This window comes from Haliotis rufescens, unplaced genomic scaffold (genome assembly GCF_023055435.1).
Source record: "Haliotis rufescens isolate VD_foot unplaced genomic scaffold, xgHalRufe1.0.p SCAF_13, whole genome shotgun sequence".
Lineage (NCBI taxonomy): Eukaryota > Metazoa > Mollusca > Gastropoda > Lepetellida > Haliotidae > Haliotis > Haliotis rufescens.
Window position 1 is genome coordinate 35154018 of NW_025963813.1, and position 25161 is coordinate 35179178.

General features: G+C 41.3%; 1 protein-coding gene across 1 annotated transcript in view; it reads right to left on the bottom strand.

Annotated features, from left to right (window-relative positions):
- LOC124151580 overlaps nucleotides 1–23153 on the bottom strand; it is a 43968-nt gene extending 20815 nt beyond the window's left edge. The window contains exon 1 of the mRNA XM_046524110.2: nucleotides 23045–23153. Coding sequence (XP_046380066.1) covers nucleotides 23045–23135 — 91 coding nt within the window. The 5' untranslated portion in view covers nucleotides 23136–23153. The remainder of the gene's footprint in view (nucleotides 1–23044) is intronic.
- Between the last annotated feature and the right edge of the window lie 2008 nt (nucleotides 23154–25161).

Consider the following 25161-nt stretch of genomic DNA (forward strand, 5'->3'; position numbering starts at 1 on the left):
TCGAATACAGCACTCGTTGCGATATGTCACGGTGACTCGTAAGTAAACACGTTAAAATTTTATGATAGTTTCTGGAATGTTATTGAAGTGGAATTTACCCTACCTCCATTCGAAATTGATTAGAAAAGAACCCATTTGTTTTTAAAGAAGTCCCGTGACGCAACCTGGTCGTATGCATACTGATTATGCATTATCCAAACCAGGAAGTGATGTCAAACACATATTCCACACGTATTTCACCACAAAATAGCCATACTGCGATAATACAGAGTTACCCGTCCTAGAGTCGCTAATGACGGGTGCTTTGTTTACCGAACTCGGTAAACAAATTCAGCATCGATCAATCCTAATCGATGTGTCATAAAAGTTGAATAAAGAACAAGAATCATCTTGATTGGGACATATTTAATATGTTCGTAAGCGTGACAATTACAATTACAAGACCCGTGAAGATTCCGGGTAGGAATAGGTCTTCAGCAACCCATGCTTGCCGTAAAAGGTGACTATGCTTGTCGTAAAAGGCGACTAACGGGATCGGGTGGTCAGGCTCGCTGACTTGGTTCATGCATGTCATCGATCCCAATTGCGTGGATCGATGCTCATGATATTAATCACTGGATCGTCTGGTCCTGACTCGATTATTTACAGACCGCCGTCATATAGCTGGAATATTGCTGAGTGCGGCGTTAAACAACAAACCAACCAACTACAATCGTCAAATATTACCCCGATAATATAGTACAATAATATAATGTTTATTTATAAGCATTATAACAAATGGTTCGTTACAGTTCAAATAACTCTCATATTTTTTTACCATGACATAAAATCAGATTCCCCTCCCTTTATATGCCAGGCTTATTCCAGTAATACTAAGAGACAAAAACAGAGAGAGCACGCTTCTTAACACTTGATTGTACGTCATTATTTTTCAGTGTTACAACAATCAACGATTCAGTAAAGTTTTCAATTCTTTTTATGGTAGGCCTCTTGTGGATTTTTCTAAATTTCACACATCAGTGACAACAAAAATGTCCGATGCAAATCCCTATTTCGACTTGTACCGTAGGTTCCCCTGGTTTGTTTAAGGTGAACAATTGCCTTAGCTTTGCACCTGTGGTGGGTTGACGGAGTTTGTGACGACGTTCGTCGTCAATGTTTGGCCCTCACTCACATGAAACGAGATTTTAAATTGCATAAGTACAACCAAATGTCTCCTCAATTAACATATTAATATTATATCATATAATTTTTGTAAATTTCATTGGTTAGATTTTGTATGGGTTGTTATATGGCAGTGTATTGTATTTTTAACAGTGATTGTAGCTGTTTTGCATTGTTTCTGTTGGGATTCGGTAGACGCACATTGCATTGCGTATTGACAGTGATCAGTCGTCAGGAATTTCTATATTTGGATACTAGTGGGGTGGGTAAATTTCCGCTCCGGTTTATCCGTACGGACAGTGATAGTATGTTTTGGAAACATATTTCATGTTATAGTTCCGTTAGACTTTTGGGGGCACTGTATGGGAATTTCCAGTAGCTGTATATTGATGGAATGCTGGGCTGAATATATAGTGGGCCAAGAGCGTGTTTACGAATCTCTCACGCATGTTCATCACTACGGAGCCAGCTTTCATGTGAGGATCGTTATCATCCCTGATTCCCCGCCTACCCTCTCTCAGAAGCTTGACCACTGTAGCAGCTGGATGAATATATTATTATTATCGTATTTGTGCATTTGACACTGATCACTGCCATCAAATTATATATTGCCATTGAAGATTGTACTGCCACTCTATTGTGCAGCAGGGGGCGGTCGGGTAGCCTAGTGGTTAAAGCGTTCGCTCGTCACGCCGAAGACCCGGGTTCGATTCCCGACATGGGTACAATGTGTGAAGCCCATTTCTGGTGTCCCCCGCCTTGATGTTGCTGGAATATTGCTAAAAGCGGCGTAAAACCATACTCCCTCACTCACTCACTATTGTGCACTGCCATTGTAATTCCTGTGAAGTAATTTGTATTGATTGTAAACCTAGTTAAATTTTGTAAGATATTTCTTGATTGTATACTGCTTGTTGGTTGCCTGTTGGTTTCAAACTAAGTTAATTTACGTACAGAATTCTAGGTTAACATATTGTTTGGGAATCGACACATAACAGAGTGTTGGAAGAACAAATATGTGATCCGTTGTCCTATACTCTTGTCTCGGGTTAACATTTGGAATTGATCAATATGATCAATGATTCTTGAGTTCATTACTGATGGAAATAATGTAGAGAGACAGCTTCAAAGGGCTAAGCCTTTTTAATTATTTACGTCATTAATATCTCAATTTTTATGGTTTGGCACAATGTAGTATGTTCGTCACTGCGAGAAAAATACGCCAGTGTCCATGATATGATTCTATAACTTGAGATACACATGCAGTAATCCACCAGTTTACTTGATCATGTGGAGATCATTTCATTTAGAATCATGTTTGTGCATCCTGATTTTCAATGCTTCAGTTTTCTGACTGCATTCCTCGACACTGTCGGACACGGCGATGTAGATCCGATGTATTCCATTGTTCTTTGCGACTGTTTTCTGGTAGTTCTTCAAGCAGTTTTAAGTTAGTTTCAGCATTAAGGTTTTCTATTTTTACTTTCTTCTTGCACTGTAGACTTTTTGTTGTTTGGGTTTGTCCAAAGGGTTTGTTATAAGATTTCTGCAGAGAGCAGATAATTATCAGCCATTATTCTGCATTGAGGAGATAGGAGGTTTTCTGTGTCCAGAGGCTTAGAGTTGTTTTTTTCGACATCAGCCTAAACATCTTCTTGGTGCACTTACTGTCCGATTGTCCTTTCTGTTCAGTACATAGAGTCTGGTAGACGAGCAGAGGTCTGACATTTGCGTGAGCGGTTAAGTTTTCATGGAACGTGTCAGGTTATAATTCTCATTGTTAGTTATATAACGGTACTGCATCCGTTATATTGAGAGCAGGTGTGGTTGCCAACTGTTCTTCCTTTGAGAATATTTTTTTGTGTTGATGTATGTTTGGATTAGGTCTCTACCGAGCCTGTTTATTGCAATATATATTTTCTCTCATGGGGAGAAGAGGAACTTCCCCAGTCGAGGGTAGATGTGATTTATCACAATATCTATAAGACACAATAGATCACACACGGGTCCAGTCCTGGCATTAAAATCACCGCCGTACAATGTGCCTTTGGGTCAATATGTATCTACTTTCTGTTCTGAGAATATGAAGAGGCATTTTGTTCATCTTTCAATCTTTTCAGGAGGGAATAATACCAATAAGGATGTCCACAAGCCTTATGCTTCTCGTATGATGGTCTCAGCTATTGACACATATATTTTATGATAATGGTAAGGGTTTTGACGCATATATTTCTCTCACATGTCTTTTGTTAACACTTCATCCTCCCGAGTCAGATTTAGTACAAATCAATATTGCAAACTCTGAGATCGCAAGCGCTCACAAATAATGAATAGGGTTATTGATTGATGGTGTACAAACCAAGTGTTTGGTTATGTAAATAAGTGGAATGGATGGGAGTAAATAGGTATACACTTCACAAGAACACATACCACACAGCGCGTATACAGCATGAGTGTTGCCTATAGCAACTGCTTGCATCTCTCCGTAAACACCTAACCCGTTGTAACACCTTGTATTTATCAATACACATCTGACCCGCCATAACGCCATACATCTGGCCAGAATGATATTACCCGCTAAAATGCCAGGCATCTTGCCGTAAGCATATTACCTTCTATAACGTCATGTGTCTGTTCATTAATTGCTGAGAATAAGAGCATCTTGTACATACACCTTAACATCTGACTCGTTACAATTCCACGTGAATATTTCCGGGGTAGAATAGGTCTTCAGCAACCCATGCTGGCCGTAAAAGGTGACTATGCTTGTCGTAGGAGGCGACTAGCGGGATCGGGTGGTCAGGCTCGCTGACTTGGTTGATGCATATCATCGATCCCAATTGCATGGATCGATGCTCATGATATTAATTCCTGGATTGTCTGGTCCAGACTCGAATATTTACAGACCGCCGTCATATAGCTGGAATATTGCTGAGTGCGGCGTTAAACAACCAACCAACCAACGTTATAACTGCAAACAGATGACCCCCGATAACGTATTTTCTGCCCGCAAACATCTGGCCCACTTTAACCCTGTTTATCAGCACGTAAATATCTACGCCCCCTGTTGTATAGTATATGGTTGGCCACTGCTCGTGTTTATATGAATGATTGAAATCTACCTTGTCATACGTTATATGCATTGCCATTTTACGCTTTTGGAATGATAAACCCTTCATCTGCTAAAACTAGAGTGTTAGTACATGACTGACAGTGGAATGTGTACCTAAGCGTACAAATACCCAAATCAGTTCAATATATGCTAAATAAATTGTTAAGCACTACCCATTTCACCAACACAGTATTAAAAACGCGGATGAAACGAACAATAGATGTTGCGCTTCAGTATCAGAGGTGAAAGTTTGTTCGGAGCATCACATTCGAAAATTCAATATGGTTGCCAGGCTATGTTTCAGATCAAAACAACATTCTGAATAGTTTAAATCTTTGTGACCGAGGTTTCCTTTCTATACTTTGTTTGGTTTGTTTGTTGTTTAACGCCGCACTCAGCAATATTCCAGCTACATGACGGCGGTCTGCAAATAATCGAGTCTGGACCAGACAATCCAGTGATTAATATCATGAGCATCGATCCACGCAATTGGGATCGATGGAATAAATCAAACAAGTCAGCAAGCCTGACCACCCGATTCCGTTAGTCGCCTCCTACGACAAGCTTAGTCGCCTTTTACGACAAGCATGGGTTGCTGAAGACCTCTTCTACCCCAGATCTTCATGCAGCTTTACTGAAGTACAGTGTTGTAATATTTAATTAGGCTACAACATCCGGTTTTTTAGTTCAAATTAAAACAGACATCCAGTCCCCGTACAAAGTTCTTTGACTGTCTCGATAATCCATTTCGATAACCTGCTGAAACAACCGGCAAAAAAGGCAAAATATCGGGGAAAAAAGAGCATGACTTGATCACTGCCAGGTGTTCGCGAAAAAGGTGGGGACGCCCGCTCTACAGGAAACACCCTCACTCACACAATTTGTGTAAAAACAGTGTTTGTGTGTTACCTGACGCAGCACTACAATACGCCTGCCACACAACGGTGGCCTGTAAACGATCATGAGTGAGTGAGTGAGTGAGTTGGGTTTACCGCCACTTTTAACAGTATTCCAGTTATATCGCGGCGTGTCAGCTTAATGTTCGAGGAAAGCTTGAAGTGATGCAGGTCTCAGACGTTTACCCCTTCGGTGAAACCCACGAGCACGGGTATGGTGCTGACAAACCTAGAAACATAATTGGGGCGAACCGGGATTCGAACCCACAATCATAGGTTTCTGGCGTGCCCAAGGGACGCAACTCTGCACAGCGAATCGCGGCGCCTTAGACGACTGGGCCACACGTGCCCCCTAAACGATCATGAACAGACATTAGCAGATGCAGAATATAGACATACCAGTCACAAGCCGTTAGTTACCCGGGATAACTGATTACATCAGCCACAACACCAATGCAGTACCATGAATGAAGGTATAACTGTTTAACACCTGGCATCAAGTACGGTAATACATACCAACGGAATGACGTAACCGTGCTATACAGCTTGACGTTGTTCTGACGTCGCCACGTACTTTGTTTTTATAGCAATTCAAAGCTGTGACTTCCTTGCCTCAGAACTGAATGACGTTTTAGTGGAGGCGTGTGTTTGCCCATGGGTCTAGATCTGTTGAAAATGTTATCCCCAACATTGACGTGTTTGATGTAATATTAACGTTTCATAGGGAATATTTCAAAGCTGGTACTTAAACACTGTATGACGATTTTATGGAGGCGTGAGCTCGCCCATGGGTCTATTAAAAATTTGATCCCAATCATTGACGTGTTTGATGTCATTTAAACGTTTTATAGGGAATATTTCAGCCACATCTTTACATTTAAATTTTTGTGACCGAGGTTTCCTTTCTGTGCAGCTTGCACTGAAGTACAGGGTTATTGTTGTAATATCTTATTAGGCTAATGGTTATAACTAATAAAATATCTAGTTTTACAGTTCAAAGTTAAACAGATATAAAAAGTACCAATACAAAATTCTATGACTGTCTCGATAATAAATTTTGATAACCTCCTGAAACAGATTCAGTTGGGCATTAAAGGCAAAATAGCGGAAAAAGTACATGAAGTGTTTGCTTGTTACCTACCGCAGCACAAAAGTACGCCTGCCATACAACGGTGGCCTGTAAACGATCCAGTCTTGATCCTGACCAGACATTGGCAGATGCAGAATATAAGCATACCAGACACAAGCCACTAGCTACCCGAAATAACTAATTACTTGCTATAGTGTACGTTTAGTAACGGCCACAGTACCATTTGTCAGACAACAATGCAGTACCATCAATTATTGTTTAACTATTTAACACAGGCCATCAAGTATGGTAATACATTCTAACGGCAAAACGTACCCGTGCTTCCTGTGAAATGGTGTCAATCTTATGGTTATTTAATTTAACAACATAATCTGCTGAAACGTCTTCATACATAAAGGAAAGGAGGACCGTGAAGTAAGGGATGGGTGTGTTGAGGTGAAATGGGGTTTAATGTCACTTACAAGATTATTGCACTTATATAGCGACATATATGTACATGTGTGTGGCTGCTTGTACTAGTCCAAACAAATGCCGATTTTTTTTCATCCGAGCCCTCTGAGATACCTTGCCGCAACTTAACATGAATACCACTCGCAGACACAATGTACTGACTCTGTGCCGACAAGTCCTTGTTTTAGCTCATTATTGCCGAGCGCAAGGCAGCATTATAATAAGTACCATCTTTTAATGTCTTTTCATTTGACGCGACCGGGCATCGGACCCGGAGCTCCAGGCGGACGTTCTACCACTAGGCCACAGAGGCGGTCATTATCACATGCCTGAAGATAGCCCAACGGAAGACCTCCCGGGGAAACACTGTGTGCAACGCTGGCAACACAGCTTGACATTGTGCTGACCCCACCACCTACTGTTTCTATAGCAATACAAAGCTTGGTCTTCAAAACTGTATGACGATTTTATGGAGGCGTGAACACGCCCATGTTTAAAATTTGATCCCGATCATTGACGTGTTTGATGTAATTTTAACGTTTATCGTTACGAGACGTTATACATTTAGACGTTATACATTGTCGTCAATGGATCATTAAATAGGTCAGCAGCAGCCCATACTTGTCATAGATGGAGGATATCCTATGTGTCGAGTGAAATATGTTGTCATGAGTTTGTCTACGGGCAAGACACATATCGTAAAGGGGGAGAATTTCAGCGGAAGTAACTCTTGTATGACAATAGTTCCGTCAAAGAGTTATGTTCACAGCAGTATGATGCTAACTGCAATGAAAATATCACTTTTCTCAACTTCACAAAACTCAGTCTTTCACAGTGTTGTATATAACAAAATGCAATTATGCTTCTCGTAAGAGACAACTAATGGGATCGGGGGATCAGGCTCGCCACCATGGTTGAAGAGTCGATCGATGTTCCTGATATCAATCACTAGACTCTCTGGTCCAGATTCGATTATCAACAGTACTTACACCATCCCTTTAATCACTGGCGATAGCTTATGAGTGTAGCCAAAAATGTAAAATGACGATCACGCTACGTTTAAAAGTCTATCTTGCATTAACATACTTTGAATACCCTCTTAGGGGATTCGTAACTCTGCCTGGCTCTCGGCATTAAGGGGCTAAAACAAGTACTGGTCGGCTTGGACACAGTATATTGTCTTGGTGGGGTATTCATGTTCAACTGCGGCATGATATTTAAGTGTGATAGCACTATAAAATCGGCATTAGACCGGACTGATAAACACGTCACAATATATATACGTGCAATAATCTCTATCGCGTCGTTAGAACCAAATTCACCTCACCTCACCTCACCTCACCTCACCTCCCTTATCGCTTACCTCCCACTGGTCACTTCCGTCACGTAGGAAGATGTGTCACCTTGACTGAACGTCGCATGACGTTGGACAATGCGTCTGTATCCATAGTAACGTTAAAGGTGTGATAAATATATAACAAATATACTATATAAGCTTATTGTACTTCAGATATGAATTACAATCACTTGTGCATGAACATTTTCAGAAACATGTTTCACATCCATTCATCTGGAAAGGGGAGGCGAAGCCTGAGGGTGGCAGTGATGGGAGGCCAAGCATGTGGAAAGACATCCATTCTGAACCAGTATCTTCGACAGGTCTTTGTTGACCGGTACCAGGTTACTACAGGGGAGGTCCATTCAAAGTCGTTGAAAGTAAAAGGAGAAGACATCGAGCTGCACATCTGGGACACTCCAGGAGGCTGCTGCTTTGATGCATCAAACCAACATGCGATCCAGAACTGCGATGCATTTCTATTGGTGTATGCTGTGGACGACGCTCTGTCCTTTGAGAGTGTCATGGAACTGCAAGACAACATCATCACAACGAGAGGACCAGTTACCATTGCGCTTGCTGGAACCAAAGCTGATCTCAAATCAAATCAGTGGTTTGAGAACCAAGAACATATGTGGGACTTTGTGAGTGTAGATTTTGGTTACACTCATCATGAAATCTCCGCCAAGACCGGACGTGGAATTTCTAAAGTGTTTGAAGACATTGCTGTGCAATGGAGAAAAGCAGTTAAGAAACCTAAGAAAATGAATGTTCCAAAATGGCTGCGCAATTGTAGTCTTACAAGATGTTTTAAACATGTGTTATAAAAATGTTTATTCTATGAATATTGTCAGTTGTCTTTTAGGAATTCTTGAGGATAGTTTATAGCCTTGCATTTGTTTGTCGCACCTTTGTAAAAGTTTGACTCAATATCAAAGTCCATTCTTGTCGGCTCGATGTTGATATTACTGAAGCATTGCAAAAAGTTGCTACACACTTACACAATTTGAGAGGATGGACCGATTTCCTTCCTTGATTGTCATCCTCCAACGAGATGGCATCAGCGGTTCTGCAGGTTTAACCACATAATTAGATCAAACAGATCTTTGGATTCTAGGATTTGTCAGTTTACAAGTCAGGTATTCACATCTGGGATTCGAACAAACAACCCCCAAAACCCAGAGTTTTGATATAATCTAAGTTTGTCTTTGTCTTGGGATATATACGACCAGTAAAAAAGGAGCTATGTTGATATAAAGTTCAATACAAATATACTTATACTAAATTACAGCAATGTATGTTTCAATACATATTCACGAAGACATCTCCTTGAATTAAAGGTCATGATTAACTCGTACATGTTCATGCCTTTGCACAATTTGGATTTTTGTGTGTTAATTAGGAGCATGACACTCACATGTGTTTGTGACTGTGAACACTACACAATGATAGTTTAGTTATCAGGTGCTCTAACGCAAACTCTTTAGTTCAAACGTAAATCACGCTTATACAATGCCACGGCTTGTTGAAAACTAACGTCTACGGGACGTGGATATGCTGCATACAGGAATGGTGCACAACAAAGTTGACAGGCATTTTAATGTTCATCGACACACAATATCATCCCTTTGGAGATGAAATATATAGTTGGGCAACACTCATGACTATCACGGGTCGGTCTTCCTGGTGTGGAGACGTCAACAAGACAACCATTTTCGGTTGGTGCATCTACGAAATCAATGTCACACTGCTACGATGACTGGTCGGAAAATTCCTGGATTGAGACCAAATAGTGGCGGGACCGTAGGCAAGCGACTGAGAGAGCACAACATCTGGCCTTGACATCCAGCGACACGCCCAACTGCGCTTCCACGTCATCATCACGCATGCTTAGCTTGGTGTATACAGCATCTGAGGTTAAGAAGAATCAGACAGTATACTACCAAGAGATTTATCCAGGTTGTATCTGGACAGCTATGGTGGTCATGCAAGGGTCTGTCTACAGGCATCTAGGAGAACGTTACTCAAAGTCGTCAGTTTGGGGGTGGATCAACATTTCCCATCTGGTTTCTTTAAGTTCACCATTGCTGTCCCGCCTGTATCAAGGCTCATGGTGGCACACCCGATACTGACTTTGTTAAGTAAGTTGTTACACCACCCCGCTTTTATTGCGTGTGTCTGTCTCTGTCGCCTGTTACCAAGCATGGGTTTTGTCAATGAATCTGTGTTCATCTGAATGCCATTAATGGTTCTGCAAGGGTCTACATTAGTGTCAGGGGAACGTTTTAGTGACGCCTGCGTTACTCAGCGTTGATAGTTTGTTGTTGTCCATGACAGAACCAGAACAAGCCGGTAGTGCAAGCTTAGTTGGATTAATCTTTGGGCATTTGGAACAGATCGAACGAATGACCACATATCATTAGTGTTTTTAATATTTACACTTCTTAATACGAAGCGCAGTTATTTTGCAGCTAGAATATATTTGATTAATTTAAAGTAGTCAAAACATCCGGTTCGTATGCAAAGAGAAACAGATCATCTAGAAGAAAGGCAAACTTAATAACTATTGGGTTACCTACTACTTAACTATCCAATAATACAGCTGCTTTTAACAATATATAAGTTTTTTCATAGGGTTGTCCACTTGATGTGGGTAGAATTACCGAACAAATACAGGTCATTTATGTTTACAACTCTACGTCCACGGGTATAACCTAGTAAATACGAGTAAGGATTCGAATCAAAGGTCACCGATCTCTGTCACACATTAAAATGTCCATAAAACGAGAGATATACTCTCTAAAAAGAAATAACGATTGATGGAAATGTATGGAGGAGAAAAAGGAAGGACTAGGTGTGAGATAACAATCAAAGGGACATGTTGGTTGTGTCCTGTACTAACCAGGAAAGATGACTGGGGTGGGGAGAAAACAATGAACGTTGGTGACTACGTGATCAATAATGGGTCATAGCCCACGATCGGTAAAATATTCTTTTATATGGCGTGGTGTGGTAAGAATCAATCTCCCAATGACAATTTGAAGGAGTCTTCTCCAATCCACTTGTAGTGCCTGGCCCTGTTCGACTAACGGAGCGACTGGCTTTTCGCGTCGACGTACACGCCTTCCTGGGAGAGGTCAGGGCCCACTTGCACAAAGCGATCTTAGCGCTGCGACTATTGTAAGCCTATGTCAAAGCATTGGAGTTACGATCATCTTAGCACTAAGATCGCTTTGTGCAAGTGGGCCCAGGACTCATGGCGAGCCATTGCATGCTGCTGATGTTTTGCTACTGTAGATTGGCAGTTACGATACGTTCAAGGTAGGCACGAGCGTTATCTTCTTCAAAGATAAAACGTAGACCTGAACGGCATGCAAACGGCGCAAGTATTGGCGCCAGTGTGTTGTCTTAGTAGTATTGTCCAGAGAACAATACATGGAAGCCTTGATTACGTTCCTCAATACAATCAAGCCGGGACTTTCTTTATATTCACAGAAAGTATTTCAGACAAGTGAAATTAATATTATGTTTATTGTCAACAACAAGGAGTTGCTTTAGTTTGACAACAAAGACATTTCCTGACGACAACAATAATGTAAATTATTAACAGATGATATTAACACCCCTCAACATATTCTCTCGTCAGCTCGAACTTACAGCTTATTAATTAGACTATGGTATCTGCGTACACACAAACACATTATCGATAACCATAGTATTGGGTTGGGAAACAAAATGAATTGGTTCATAAATAATTCTGTCCTTCTTCCATGATTGTATTTAGCACTGCGCTTTAATCTTTGAGAAGTGGATTCATCAGTACATTTGCTGGACCTTGAAATGTATCTCCCTTGCAAACATAGTAAAAATAGATATAAGGCCATGTTGGCCACAGATATTTAATTTTGTTATGTTATGTTTGGAGACACTGCCTGATGATTAGATTGAATTTTCTATCCTGATGCAAACTTGCGCCCCTTATACCAACATTCTATATCTACCGTTTTATCCTTGCAGGTGCAAACATTTTAGAGAACATAAAACGCCAACACCACAAAATAACCAGTCTCGATTTTCCGGCGAAATAAATGCCATTGGACGTAAAAGGCAAAATAGCGGTAAACATCATATGAAAATAACACTGAAAGCCTCTGATGACACACGGTGAGGTGTTGCGTTAATCTCTCGAAAGGACATATTTTCATCAAAACGGGGCCACGGTGAAATAGCATTTTGGGTTTCGATGGTTAGACACAAACAAAAGCAAACACTTCGAGACTCCTTGATAGCTATGACATAATTGCTTTAAAATATGACATGATAGTATGTTCACGGGTCCATAAGACACTCTAACATGAGTGTTTAGCCTGTTATGAAAAATAATGTTAGCATTGACTGTTAGGTAAAAGCTGTTTATTGTTACGGTGTAGCCATTCCGTACCCCTCATGGTCACATATAATAGTGAGTGAGTGAGTGAGTTGGGTTTAACGCCGCTTTAAACATTATTCCAGTTATATCACGGCGTGTCAGCCTAATGTGGGAGGAACGCCCGAAGTGATGCAGGTCTAAGACGTTTACCACTTCGGCGAAACCCACGAGCACGGGTATGGTGCTGACAAACATAGAAACATAATCTGGGCGAACCGTGTTTCGAACCCACAATAATAGGTTTCTGGCGTGTCCAAAAGACGCAACTCTGCACAGCGAATCGCGGCGCCTTAGACGACTGGGCCACCCATGTCCCCTGTCACATATAATATATTTCAAAGCAACATACCAATAATTGCGGTCAACTTTTCTGAATTTTGTCCCAATGAATGGTCGGAGATCACTGTGAATGTTTGAGGTTAGGATTCTGTTAATCGTTAATACAATTTTTATGAGGGTAACGCTATTTTTCAGGGCATTAATATTTGCAGAAGCCCGAGGTCTTCCATTAACTACCCGACGAAGGAGGGCAGTGGAAAAGACATATGCCGTTATTATAGCTAAAATGGGTGGAATTTGTTATCAAATAAAAAGAAACATCAATATCAGTTTTGAAACATGTACTGCAATCAACACGAATGTCACTGGCCCACTTTTACAAATGGAAACGTCATAGAACAAACCAGATGACGTCACTATTGAACGTGACGTCACCTGTCCTTTGACGTCACCTAACAACTGACGTGATAATGGCCCGTCGTCAAGCAATATGAGGGCATTATCAAGTAAAAGTGGCCCGTTCATTTCTGACAACATGCGGGCACTTTAATGATCAGTCTATCCTTTTTAAGCAATAATACCCAATACCTCAGTTTAAGAACCGCATTGCTGTGTAGATAAAACAAATTCGTCAGTGTGATCGTTAAATGGTATGAGGGAGTGACATTAGTTCATTTATATCACGGCGTGAATAAGAAATCGGCTGAGAAAAGGCCAAAATTGACTGCCCTTTTCACCAAGAAGGTGACCATGTGTGATGCGTCAAATGAACTTTCGCAACATCATGGTGTGTGAATCCTACCTGAGTTACACGATAACGTGTAGGAACAGCGAATGAAGCCGTCCAGCGTGAAGACACTTACCCGTATGGTGAAAAATCAGTTAATGTGAAACTATAAAGAGGAGACAACAGTGTATGTCGAACTCATTTCGACGAATGTCACGATTCATATTTTGTGGTATGTGACACACGTCAGCTGTGCTGTGGATCGTGCGAACGCCTTATCAAACTGGTATTTTCTTTACTCAAACATCTAGAACCATCAGCCCGCCATGCAGTTACTTTGAAGCTGAAACATTTCGCACTTTCCTCTTACACCAAGCTAACATCTGTCACATGACGGAAATAATGTCCACATCACTCACTACTTCACATTGATTCATCAGGACAGGTGATCTTGTATTAACTAGAATTTAAAAGGGACAGGCATTGTCATGACATAGCATATGCTTGGATGCATGTTATCAGTTCGTCGAATCACAGAAGTCATGCCCTCATGGACAGAACTAATTGATGTTAAAAACTGCACCATCTCCCACAATATAAATTGTAACAAATCATTAGACATATGCATGGGTGAAGAAGGTGATAGATATTTCTTAAAGCTTGACTTATTTATGATATCCAATTATAGTTTAACGAACACAACCACGTGGTAATGAGTGATATCAAACGCGGTGATTGAATTACATGTGATTGATTATTGTGATGAGTTTGATCACTGCCCTAGTCGTAAACCTCGTTTAGATGTTTTCTGGTTCTGTCTAATGGTTTTATAAAGCCCGGTAATTGTCAAGTTTTTTAGAGAAAATGTTCGCCTTGATGACGCTGGTGTAGTTACGTGTAGCGATGATTACTCAGCAGTGTGTGTATCACGGTGTAGTTTATGTTGTGATGCGTAGAGCTGTTCACGTAACATGGTTGTTCAAACAGTTCAAGCGTTTGTTCAGAGTTGCCATCTCTCAAGCAGCCAAGGGGGCGGTCGGGTAGCCTAGTGGTTAAAGCGTTCGCTCGTCACGCCGAAGACCCGGGTTCGATTCCCGACATGGGTACAATGTGTGAAGCCCATTTCTGGAATCCCCCGCCGTGATATTGCTGGAATATTGCTAAAAGCGGCGTAAAACCAAACTCACTCACTCACTCAAGCAGCCAAGACAGCAGCTGTTTCGCATAGTGACATATACTCTATAGCATCATAACCATCTGAGCGTGAACTCTCTTCTGATAAAACATCCCTTCGAAGATATAAACATATACCGTATTCGACGTAATAAGCGCCAAGGGCGCTCTCAAAAATAGAAATAGGGGGCTCTTATTAGAATATTATTTTGGTGAGTTGAAAGATATATTTCGTAGTTTATGGTGACAGCCTGAAATGTTTATGTACGACAGATATATTTTTCCAGAATTTAATTGCCCATAATTAAGGGTGCATATAATTATAACACACGAGTGTGCAATTTGTCTTGTGTACATTGAACAATCGGAAGGGGTGCTAATTAGGATTGATTACTAGCCAATATATCAGCAAATATCGCCGTGGGCGCTTATTGGAGCGGGGCGCTTATTACGTCGAATACGGTATCCTAAATGAAATCAGATCAGACGTATCCGACGTACATCAATTCAGTATAGGGGAAGAAAAATACGCATGTTGTAACCTCACTTTAGTGCTTGCAGGGTTAAGTGAGTGAGTAAGTATGGTTTTAGCGTTTAGCAATATTCCAGCAATATCACGGTGGGGGACACCAGAAAACGGCTTCACACATTGTACCCATGTCGGGAATCGAAAACGGGTCTTCGACGTGACGAGCGAACGGCTATGCAGTTCAGCAATGTTATGTTGCCTCTGAATGTCTGTTACAACACGTGGTACATGTGGGAAGGCATATCCTGATGCAACGTGACGTTACGTCATTGCATTTGCAGAACGAATGGATCATGCAGAACATGATCTCGAAAGATGTCATCCTGGTAGCGAGCGCCATTTAAATTGTCGTTACAATTGGTGAGAAGTGTTCTCCGATTAGCTGTGATGCAACCCCGTACCATTACGCTTCCACCCCCAAACTGATAACGTTGAGTCACGCAAGCATTAATAACAGGTTCTGTAGACCTTTGCACGACCATAAGAACTGTCCTGATAAAACCTGGACTCATCTGTCTTGTCTTCTGAGTGAGTGAGTGAGTTGGGTTTAACACAGCTTTTAATATTATTATTTCAGTTATATCGCGGCGTGTCAGCTTAATGTGGGAGGAAAGCCCGAAGTGATGCAGGTCTGGGACGTTTACCACTTTGGTGAAACCCACGAGCACGGGTATGGTGCTGACAAACCTAGAAACATAAGTGGGGCGAACAGGGATTCGAACCAACAATCATAGGTTTCTGACGTGCCTAAGGGAGGCAACTCTGTCTTCTGAACGTCAAATGCTGTCGACACCAAGCTAGGCGTGCCCGACGGTGACGTGTAAACAACGTGGAACGTGTTGCAGGACGCCGGAGCCGGAAGTTGTGTTCCCTCAACCGATTGCGTTTTGTTCTTCCACTAATTGGTTTCAACTCAAGAATTGCCCGAGCTGTAAATGTGGCAGTTTGGTATCAATTCCGTAGATGCACCAAACTAATATGGTCGACGTGATGGCGCAATTTGACGACCGACACGTGACAAGGCTAGAGTGTTGCCCTGCTGAATATTGTGTCTTCAATAGGATTATAATGTATTTCGATGACCATTAGAATGTCTGGTAACTTCGTTATGGCAATTTGTAAGCGTTATATACGGTTAACGCCAGTGGGTTTTTTATGACCACCTGATAGCTAAACAATCATTGCTTGCTGTTCGCATTAAAATGCCACGTGTGTGAGTATCATGCTTCCAACAAACAAGCAAACATCCACATTGTGCGCCGAACATGAATATGTACATTGTGAATCATTAACTATGTATTGAAATATGCATTATTTCATTCCAGAGTAAATTTATTTTTGTTGAACCTCATATGAAGCACAACGTTTTACCTTAGAATTGTGTATATATGCACGAACATCAACCCCTTTTTGAAAATCAAAACTCCTTGATGGTTAGTAAATAAAAAAGACAAACTCATTTCCATATTCAATAGAAATCTCGGCTTAAAATGGATTAAACGATACCGACTATATCATGAGCATGTGTTTATGAATCACTGTCAAATAGTTATGATACCAGGTGTTCACGAAACGGTGAGCGTGTCCCGCCCCATCGGTGGCACCTGTCACAAACACATGCAAAGACAAGTCAATTGTTCACCTGAGAAAACACGGGAACATATGGTACAAGTTAAAATATGGATTGCTTCGGACATAAGTTTTGTCACTGATTAAGTTAAGAAACCACTCATATGAGGCATCCTTCGTACAGTCATTTCCCATTTTCTGATAGCTTATTTCAAATTTTGAAGACGGTTGGTTTCATGTTTCACCTGTTCACTGATAACCGTAGGATAAACATATGATATAATTTTACTATATCAGACCAAAATACAGAAGTTTTGCTGATGCTCAATGTGTATATTTACTGAATATACTCAACTACTATATTTACTAATTAGCCGATAAATCACTGTATTTCAAGTGTATTGAAAGCTGACATATCTATGCTCATCGTGTTTGAACAAACATGCAAACACAGACCAGATATACATTCGTCCGTCTCTTGATTATTGTATTGTTTCAAGACCCGTGCATCATACTTGTGTAACAGAAAGCAGGCTCTTTCGATTGATGGCATGGCATGTCATCTGAAGATTCAACCCTTTGTTATGGAGTCCCCCAGGGTTCTGTATTGGGACCTCTGTTGTTTGTGATTTATATTTCTCAGTTAGGCAAAGTTACAGACACTTTTGACACTAGTCGTCATGGTTATGCTGATGATAATCAGCTCATGAAAGTCTTCACACCTGGTGACTCAGCACAGGTGATAGCAGAATTGCGAAAGTGCACATCTGCGATCCAGACATGATGGATGACACAGAATCGTCTGAAGCTCAACCCTGATAAGACCGAGGTCATACTCACTGGGAGTAGCCGATCTGTTGCATCAATATCCGAATCATTCTTGACTGTTGATGGAGTTGATATCCCCTTTTCTTTGACTGTCAAAGACCTCGGAGTCATCATTGACCAAAACCTGACCATGGATTGTCAAGAAAACAATATCTGCAAAAGTTGCTACTTCCACATTTGAAATATCAGTCAGATAAGACCCATGTTGACATACGATGCGGCACATCAGCTCGTGAGATCACTTATCCTATCCTATCCTATCTGCTTATTAATATCAAACAGGATCTATGTAGCAAACTGCAACATGTGCAGAATGCTGCTGCCAGATTAATATGTAGACGAAATAAGCGTGCACATGTCACTCCTTTATTAAAATCATTACACTGGCTTCCAATAAGATCTAGGATTGAATACAAAGTCGTGTGTATAGATTACCAGTGCTACTATAGTACAGCATCTTCCTATCTGAGTGCACTTCTTACCCTACACCAGCCAGCACGAGATCTCAGATCAGCACATAAACTCCAGTTTAGTGTCCCTATGGTCTCACTCAAAGCATTTGGCAACAGAACTTTTGCTCACACTGCATCTGTGCTCTCCAATTAGGCAATCTCCAACTCTGGACACTTTCAAGACAAAACTAAAGACTTATCTCTTTAGATGTGTCTATGACCCTGTGTGAGGCGCTATGAGCGACTACGTAGACGGAAATGGCGCTGAAGAAATGGACTTTATTATTATTATATCATTCGTGACCAACTCGTGTTATTCCGGGACAAGCCGAATAGCGACTCGTGCCCCTCTCGTGGCCATTTTTGCAACCGGGTTCCGTCTTAGCGCAAACGGGCATACCTAAAACAATTGTCAACTCGTTGCGCAATGGAAAACATATATTTCCCTATATATGGTTTGTATTTCAGATGCAATTTAAAGCACGTCAGGACATGCGGAATTATACAGTATGATTGACAACATTTAACTGTGTCTTGGGTATATTTTTAGATGCAAGACACATGTAAAAACAGAAATTATTTCTGAGGCATTCTTTGACGAAGAACTTGAAATCATACGCGCATTCTGATTGGTTTGTCGTAGTTTCGCACATAACATTCATCGATAGGGGAAGGACTCGTCTTGCAGGTTACGGAAAGGGGCGAGTGGTGACGAATGCCGTGTATATATGTGCGAACAGATCAGCAAAATGATGCGCATGCTTCAACCATTGGTCACATGGACCTCGGATTTAGAGTTCGTTACCTGCTGTCAGTATCTTACACATGTGAACATCCTTCATGTAGTGACTGTAAGGTGGGATAGTCCAGTGGATAAAACGTTCCCCCGTCTCGCCGAAGGCACGGGTTCGATTCCCCACACAGGTACAAAGTGTGAAGCCGATGTGCGGTATCCCACGCCATGATATGGGTTGAGTTGAGCTAGAAACGGACAAAATCATACCCACCCACCTTTTTTGTGACTGACATAGGGTCGGTTGAGCAGATGTCGGGTAAGCGTAGTTTGTAGTATATCCGCTTACAATTCAGGTCCTTATGATTAAGGGGGGCACGGGTGACCCAGTCGTCTAAGGCGGCGCGATTCGCTGTGGAGGGTTGCGTCCCTTGAGCATTCCAGAAACCTATGATTGTGGGTTCGAATCCCTGTTCACCCCAATTATGTTTCAAGGTTTGTCAGCACTATACTTGTGCTCGTGGGTTTCACCGAAGTGATAAACGTCTTAGACCTGCATCACTTCGGGCTTTCCTCCCACATTAAGCTGACACGCCGTGATATAACTGGAATAATGTTAAAAGCGGCGTTAAACCCAACTCACTCACTTACTCACCTTATGAATATAGAGAAATATACAGGCTAGATAATTCAATTCATGACCTTGATGTAAACTCATTTTCAAGAACAGTTAATTCTCTTTTAACACGAAGGAACGAAAACAGTCAACAACGGAAACTTAGGTTTTATAATACAGATGCTACTTTTGATTCTAGATCATCCTTTCAGCAATGTTGAAACTCCGTCAGACAAAATTACTTATGAACAAAGAAATATCGGACACCACATTTGAGTCACAAAATCTGATAGAATTGACCATGACAATGAAACTCTTTCATGATTGAAAGGGATAGCAACTATTCATTTGGTAATGCCTAACCAATCGACATTCAACTAATCATATATTCATTGGTAGTTAATTACATTTTTTGATCGATAAGGACAAACGCTTTCAGTCAAACTAGTGTAGCAAAGCACCTCTCAATTATATATTTATCATTATAACGCTAAAAGAGGTTTCTTTTCCCTGTGTGGTTTTATAATACATTTCTTACATGTTGTCATGATGTAAATATCTGAAGGCTTGGTTAAAATGTTAACAAAAAAAGTTACCACACCCCTATTTCTAAACCATGACAAATGGCAAAAATCATGGCATGTTGTGACTGACCACAGGAGCTGGGCGATACCAATGTCATCGGATAGACCAAACATTTGGCACCAAATAAAGAAGATTTTGGTGAGTTGTGATGAAATTAATTGACAAAAATATCATGGTAACACAGGCACTGTGTTTGACCTTAAACAATACCTAAAAAACGTATGGAACTGCAGGATTTAGTAGACGAGTTACGTTTGATGGTTCATGTGAAAATGTCCCTTAAAGTCTCTACTTGACATGACACGTGAAACAGATCAGAAACCGCCACGTGCACGGATGACGCATTCCACCCTACGCCTCATGCCTCCAGTCAGACGTTGGATCTGTTGATGGGTCAACAACAACCAGTCCTGGTGCAATGCTGCTTCCAATTGGCGTAAATCTTGTACAGGAGGATCTCGCCCCAGAATATCCAAAACATCTTCAAGGGAGTTCAAATCAGGGCTCATTGCTGGCCAGGATAGAGTCGTTATTGCATTGGCCCTCATGTAATCCACGACTGCACGCGAACGATGAGGGCTGGCATTGTCATCCAAGTACCGAGGTCGAGTAGCAAGAGGGTGGTTGTCAAAATGAGGAACGATGACTGGCCTTTAAACGCCTCGGATGTACTGAGCCCCTGTTAAGCTGCCCCTTATGGTGACCAAATCTAACCTGCAATCAAGAGAGATACACCCCCAAACCATTACCGAGCCCCCGCCGTATGCAACAGTCGGTTTAATGTTTCTGGGGGTGTAGTCCGTGTTCAGGTGCCTCTAAACTCTCGTTCTGCCATCAGTGACGTGGAACAGAAAGTCTGACCAATGGATCCGTCACCAAGTTCCTAGATTCCAGTTCGGTCGAACAATACACAACGCTAAACGAGCAGCTTTGTGGAGATCTCTCAACATGGGACGCTTGATGAATCGTCCAGCCCTCACTCCTGCTGCTTTCAGCCGGTTCCCGGCGGTTCTGGTGCTGAAACGATTATTGGGCAACCACAGCTGTTTCAGACGAGTACTTGTTAAAAAGGGTTCTCGGCGTATGAGACGAAGAAGGTCCCTGTCTTCGAGATGTGTCGTCACAGGAGGTCTTCCCGCACTGGGACGGTCCTGTACATCACCGGTCTGAGCATGTTTCTCGACTAAACGGCTTACGACAGTGTGATGTTACCCCAAATTCCGACCAATGGCATTACAAGACATCCCTGGGTTATGCATGCCGATTATTTGCCATCTTGTGGCGTTTGATAATCGCCTTCGTGCCATGGTCACACAACGTCATGGAATAACTATTTAAAACCGAGCTTAAGAAGGCAATTTTAACGTTTGGATATACTGCTGTTAGAGGTACTCGAGGGTAGCATGCTGCACGGGCAGCATAATCATAAAATTCTCGATTTTGATTGGACAGTCAACAAAATCACAATAAAATTAGACAAAATCAATTTAGACTGAAAACCGCGTCTGATTTTATGAAGGTTTCACTGCGCACTAATACAACCGTCATCACTGCCACACTACTTCCGTTTGACCACCAACATGGCCGATATCAACACGTGATTGATTTCGGATTTTTTTATGTCAGAATTTTCTCCGATATAGATATGGTGCAGGCTTGGCAGAAAGGTTCTCCACATGTCTACCTTAAAATTGTTTGAAAGCTTTACAGAAAGATGTTAAATATGGAATATGAGGTAGTCTCGCCTTTATTTCTAGTTTAGGTGGGAAAATGATTGGAGAAGGATTAGCTATTTGATGGTAATTGAACGATATCGGATCATCGATATACCTGAAGCTTAAGTTAAACTTCTTGGCCAAGTTACCTTGTGTCGACTTTGCCAATCAAAGCAGAAATTCCGACTCGTATGCATTAAGAAACAGATCAGAAAAAATCGGGGATGCCCACTTCTTGCCTAATTTCTGTCCCAAATATTTACATAGATGTTATCAATGAGATTGTCCAGCATGCCTAAAAAAAACTAAAAAATATAATCGCTGGAAGTCGTCCAACAAAGTTTAACGTTCAATGTCAAATCACACAAACTCTTAAATGACAATTTCATTTTCGCGGATGAGGTTTTCGCTCAGAATCATCTCAACATTAATTTAGAGGCCAATGGTTGCATGGAATAAGGTAGATCTGGTTGATCACAACCGTACACATACATGTAGTTCAACCAGCAAGGCATCTCTCCCTCTCACTACCGCAATGTCAGCTTAACGGGGTTCCGCCTGAGGTCGAAAGTTTGTTCCCTCCGGCATGCGTGTGTTCGACGTATCACACACGGGTCTCAAACCGTTCAGTCAAATAGTATATATATACATATTAAATGGTAACAGTCAGGTAAATATGTGCATTTGCAGCTATTTATTAACAATTAAACTTACAAGTGTATTACACATCGTGCCATAAGTTGTAGTGCGATAGGCTATTTTGGGTCATCAGCCGACCATTAGAATGGAGACCTAGGTGGGTAGAACATTGCAATGGCACACACCGTGTACTCAGCTCTCAGATGGATAATCTTATCCCGATAGACGCTACTAATTTGTAAGAAAATCCAGAGGTGCATAGACATTATGTATGTACCTCAAAACTGACTATTGTTGAGGTATGATTTTAGTTTGTCCGCAAGTTCTTGCAGTTGACTAGGATCCACTGCGAAATACCTTTTTGCAAATCAGGGTAGCCACCGCTCGTGTAGTTCAAAACTTACTTTCACTCGGAATATACGTTTTGAATTACACTTGTAATGAAAACAGTATCTAACGAAAACTTGTATTGTCGTCTGTGTTTTCATACCCAAACAAATAAAAATTTCAAGCAGTGATCAATAGCGATACTACAACTATTTGTGCTTCACGATTGGTATTTTACACTGAACGTTCCAAATAATTATTCAAAATGTAATCAGATTGAAACCAACATTTAAAACCTAATTCGTTATATACCAGTCGGCTGCATTGTGAAGGGATAGTAAAACTATAAATAATACATAAATAAATATGCTCGATAAAGAATGATAAACGCGTACCTGCAGTTGCTGCGCTTGCTGAAGGGATCAGTGTCATGAGCAACGTTGTTTCAAACAACGACATCGGAGGCGACATGCTGACTACTTCCATGCACTAAGTCAATGTCGTTATTGCTGAGTATGTGTGGGTAAGTGGACTGCACAACGCCGTGTTGTCATGGTGGCATCAATACGTTCCTCCTGACGCTATTGGTGTAGATGTGAAGACAATGAATCGTTGATGCCATTCAGATAGTATACGGCTTAGTGTGCTTACTTCAGCACACTCTTGTTGAGCAACATATAATCAAACAAAACAAAACGTTAATCCGTTTGTCTGATACTCTTTACAAGTAAGTAATTCGGTAATTATTGCTTAACACCGCAAAAGCGATCTTGCAGCTACGCAGGTATGCAAACGGGAAAGGAGAATTTTGTTTACTCCAGCCTAGACTATAAAAAAAACATTTAAAAAAGTAGAAACTGTTTTTCGAATCGATATACAGACGCCATACATGTATCATTTCGTCAAAGGCACACGACCCAACGCGCACCGATATGCCTAATCCAACTCCCCAGATCTTCAGCCTGTGTCTTGTCATGCCTTCAAGTTTGTTGACACCTTCTCCGCATACCAATCAGTGGACTGATTCATAAAAAGCGATCCCAAATTGCGTGGATCGATGTTCATGATGTAAATCACAGGATTGTCTGGTCGAGACTCGATTATTTACAGACCGCCGTCATATAGTTTGAACATTGCTGAGTTCGGCATAAAACAACAAACTAAAATCATAATGTTTGTGAACACTATTAATGCAAACAGTAAGTAAGAGATTTGTTTACACTAGCTTGGCGTGTCTACTCAGACCAGACTAAACAAATGTTTAAATTCAACCTCATGGCAAGGGACAGTTTATCTTCACACGCCCAGCACATGTGAGTTCACAAGATATAGTTCATAATGTCCAAGTACATCTCTCTGTCTTCCGAGACACCTAAGAATGTCTTCTACGACTCTCCTGTAACAAGGCTCATTAGACAACAGATGTCCCCTGCAACCGCAAGAGATCCAGGTGGAATTTGAAATTACCGCCATCAATCCCATAGAAACTGTGTTCCCAAACTGTGATGTCAGTTGATGTTATTTCCATTATTCTGAGGCTCTGTGCAAGAAGGTTCATAATGTAATCTGGGCTTCAGTGAAGTCTACCAACAAGACCTTGATCTCTACAGATGGGTTAAATGCGCTGCAGCAGTTCCGTTCCTCGCAGCCAGTGTAGTGCAAGATGTTAGGATGGAGATCTTGGAAGATGTTCCTGTCATTTTACAGACACGGGAGTTTCATCGCAATATGACCAACACTCGGGACGATGACCATGGACATTTCTGCCTTGGGATCTGGAACCACCATCACAATCTCGATTCTCGCACAATCATTTGGAGGGGTGGCACTATCATCGCAACAAGGTGGTCCTGAGGGCAGATCCTGACATAGGTGCTCAAGGTGCCGAGGAGATTTGAGAAGACCATGAGAAACAAGTTTGACAAGATAACCCATGGCGCCAACTCCACAAGAGGACTTACAGTGAGACTGACCAGAGTCTGACAAGACTCAAAGACCACATCGGAGCAGTTTTGGATACTCCTCTTGAGTTCCTGACTGCCGCCGGACATGTTGTCAAGATCTCTTCATGACTGCGAGTGTGCTATTGTATGTCTGAAATATCACATGAACATAACATATCAAACATCCTATACTGTTTGGTACAGACCGGTCCATGGAATGGTAATTTTTGCAACCTAAAGCATTTATTTTTCGACACCTACCGAACCTTCACACGATTAGCCTTGATATTTGCAATGAAAATGAAGTGATTATGAAAAGACATAAATATGTTTGAACTAACTAAAATGAAAATGATTACGTTCAGTGAGTGAGCTTTTAACATTATTCCAGTTATATCACGGCGTGTCAGCTTAATTGATTACTTTGAGTCACAATTTAACCTAGTCAATGTAAATTTACCTCTTACGTCACAGAATAACTTATAAATTCCTTGTTAGCAATGTTAATGCGATCTTACCTAAATTATACAAAGACAACGTTTACTTCGTAAACCTGTTCTCCGTATGAA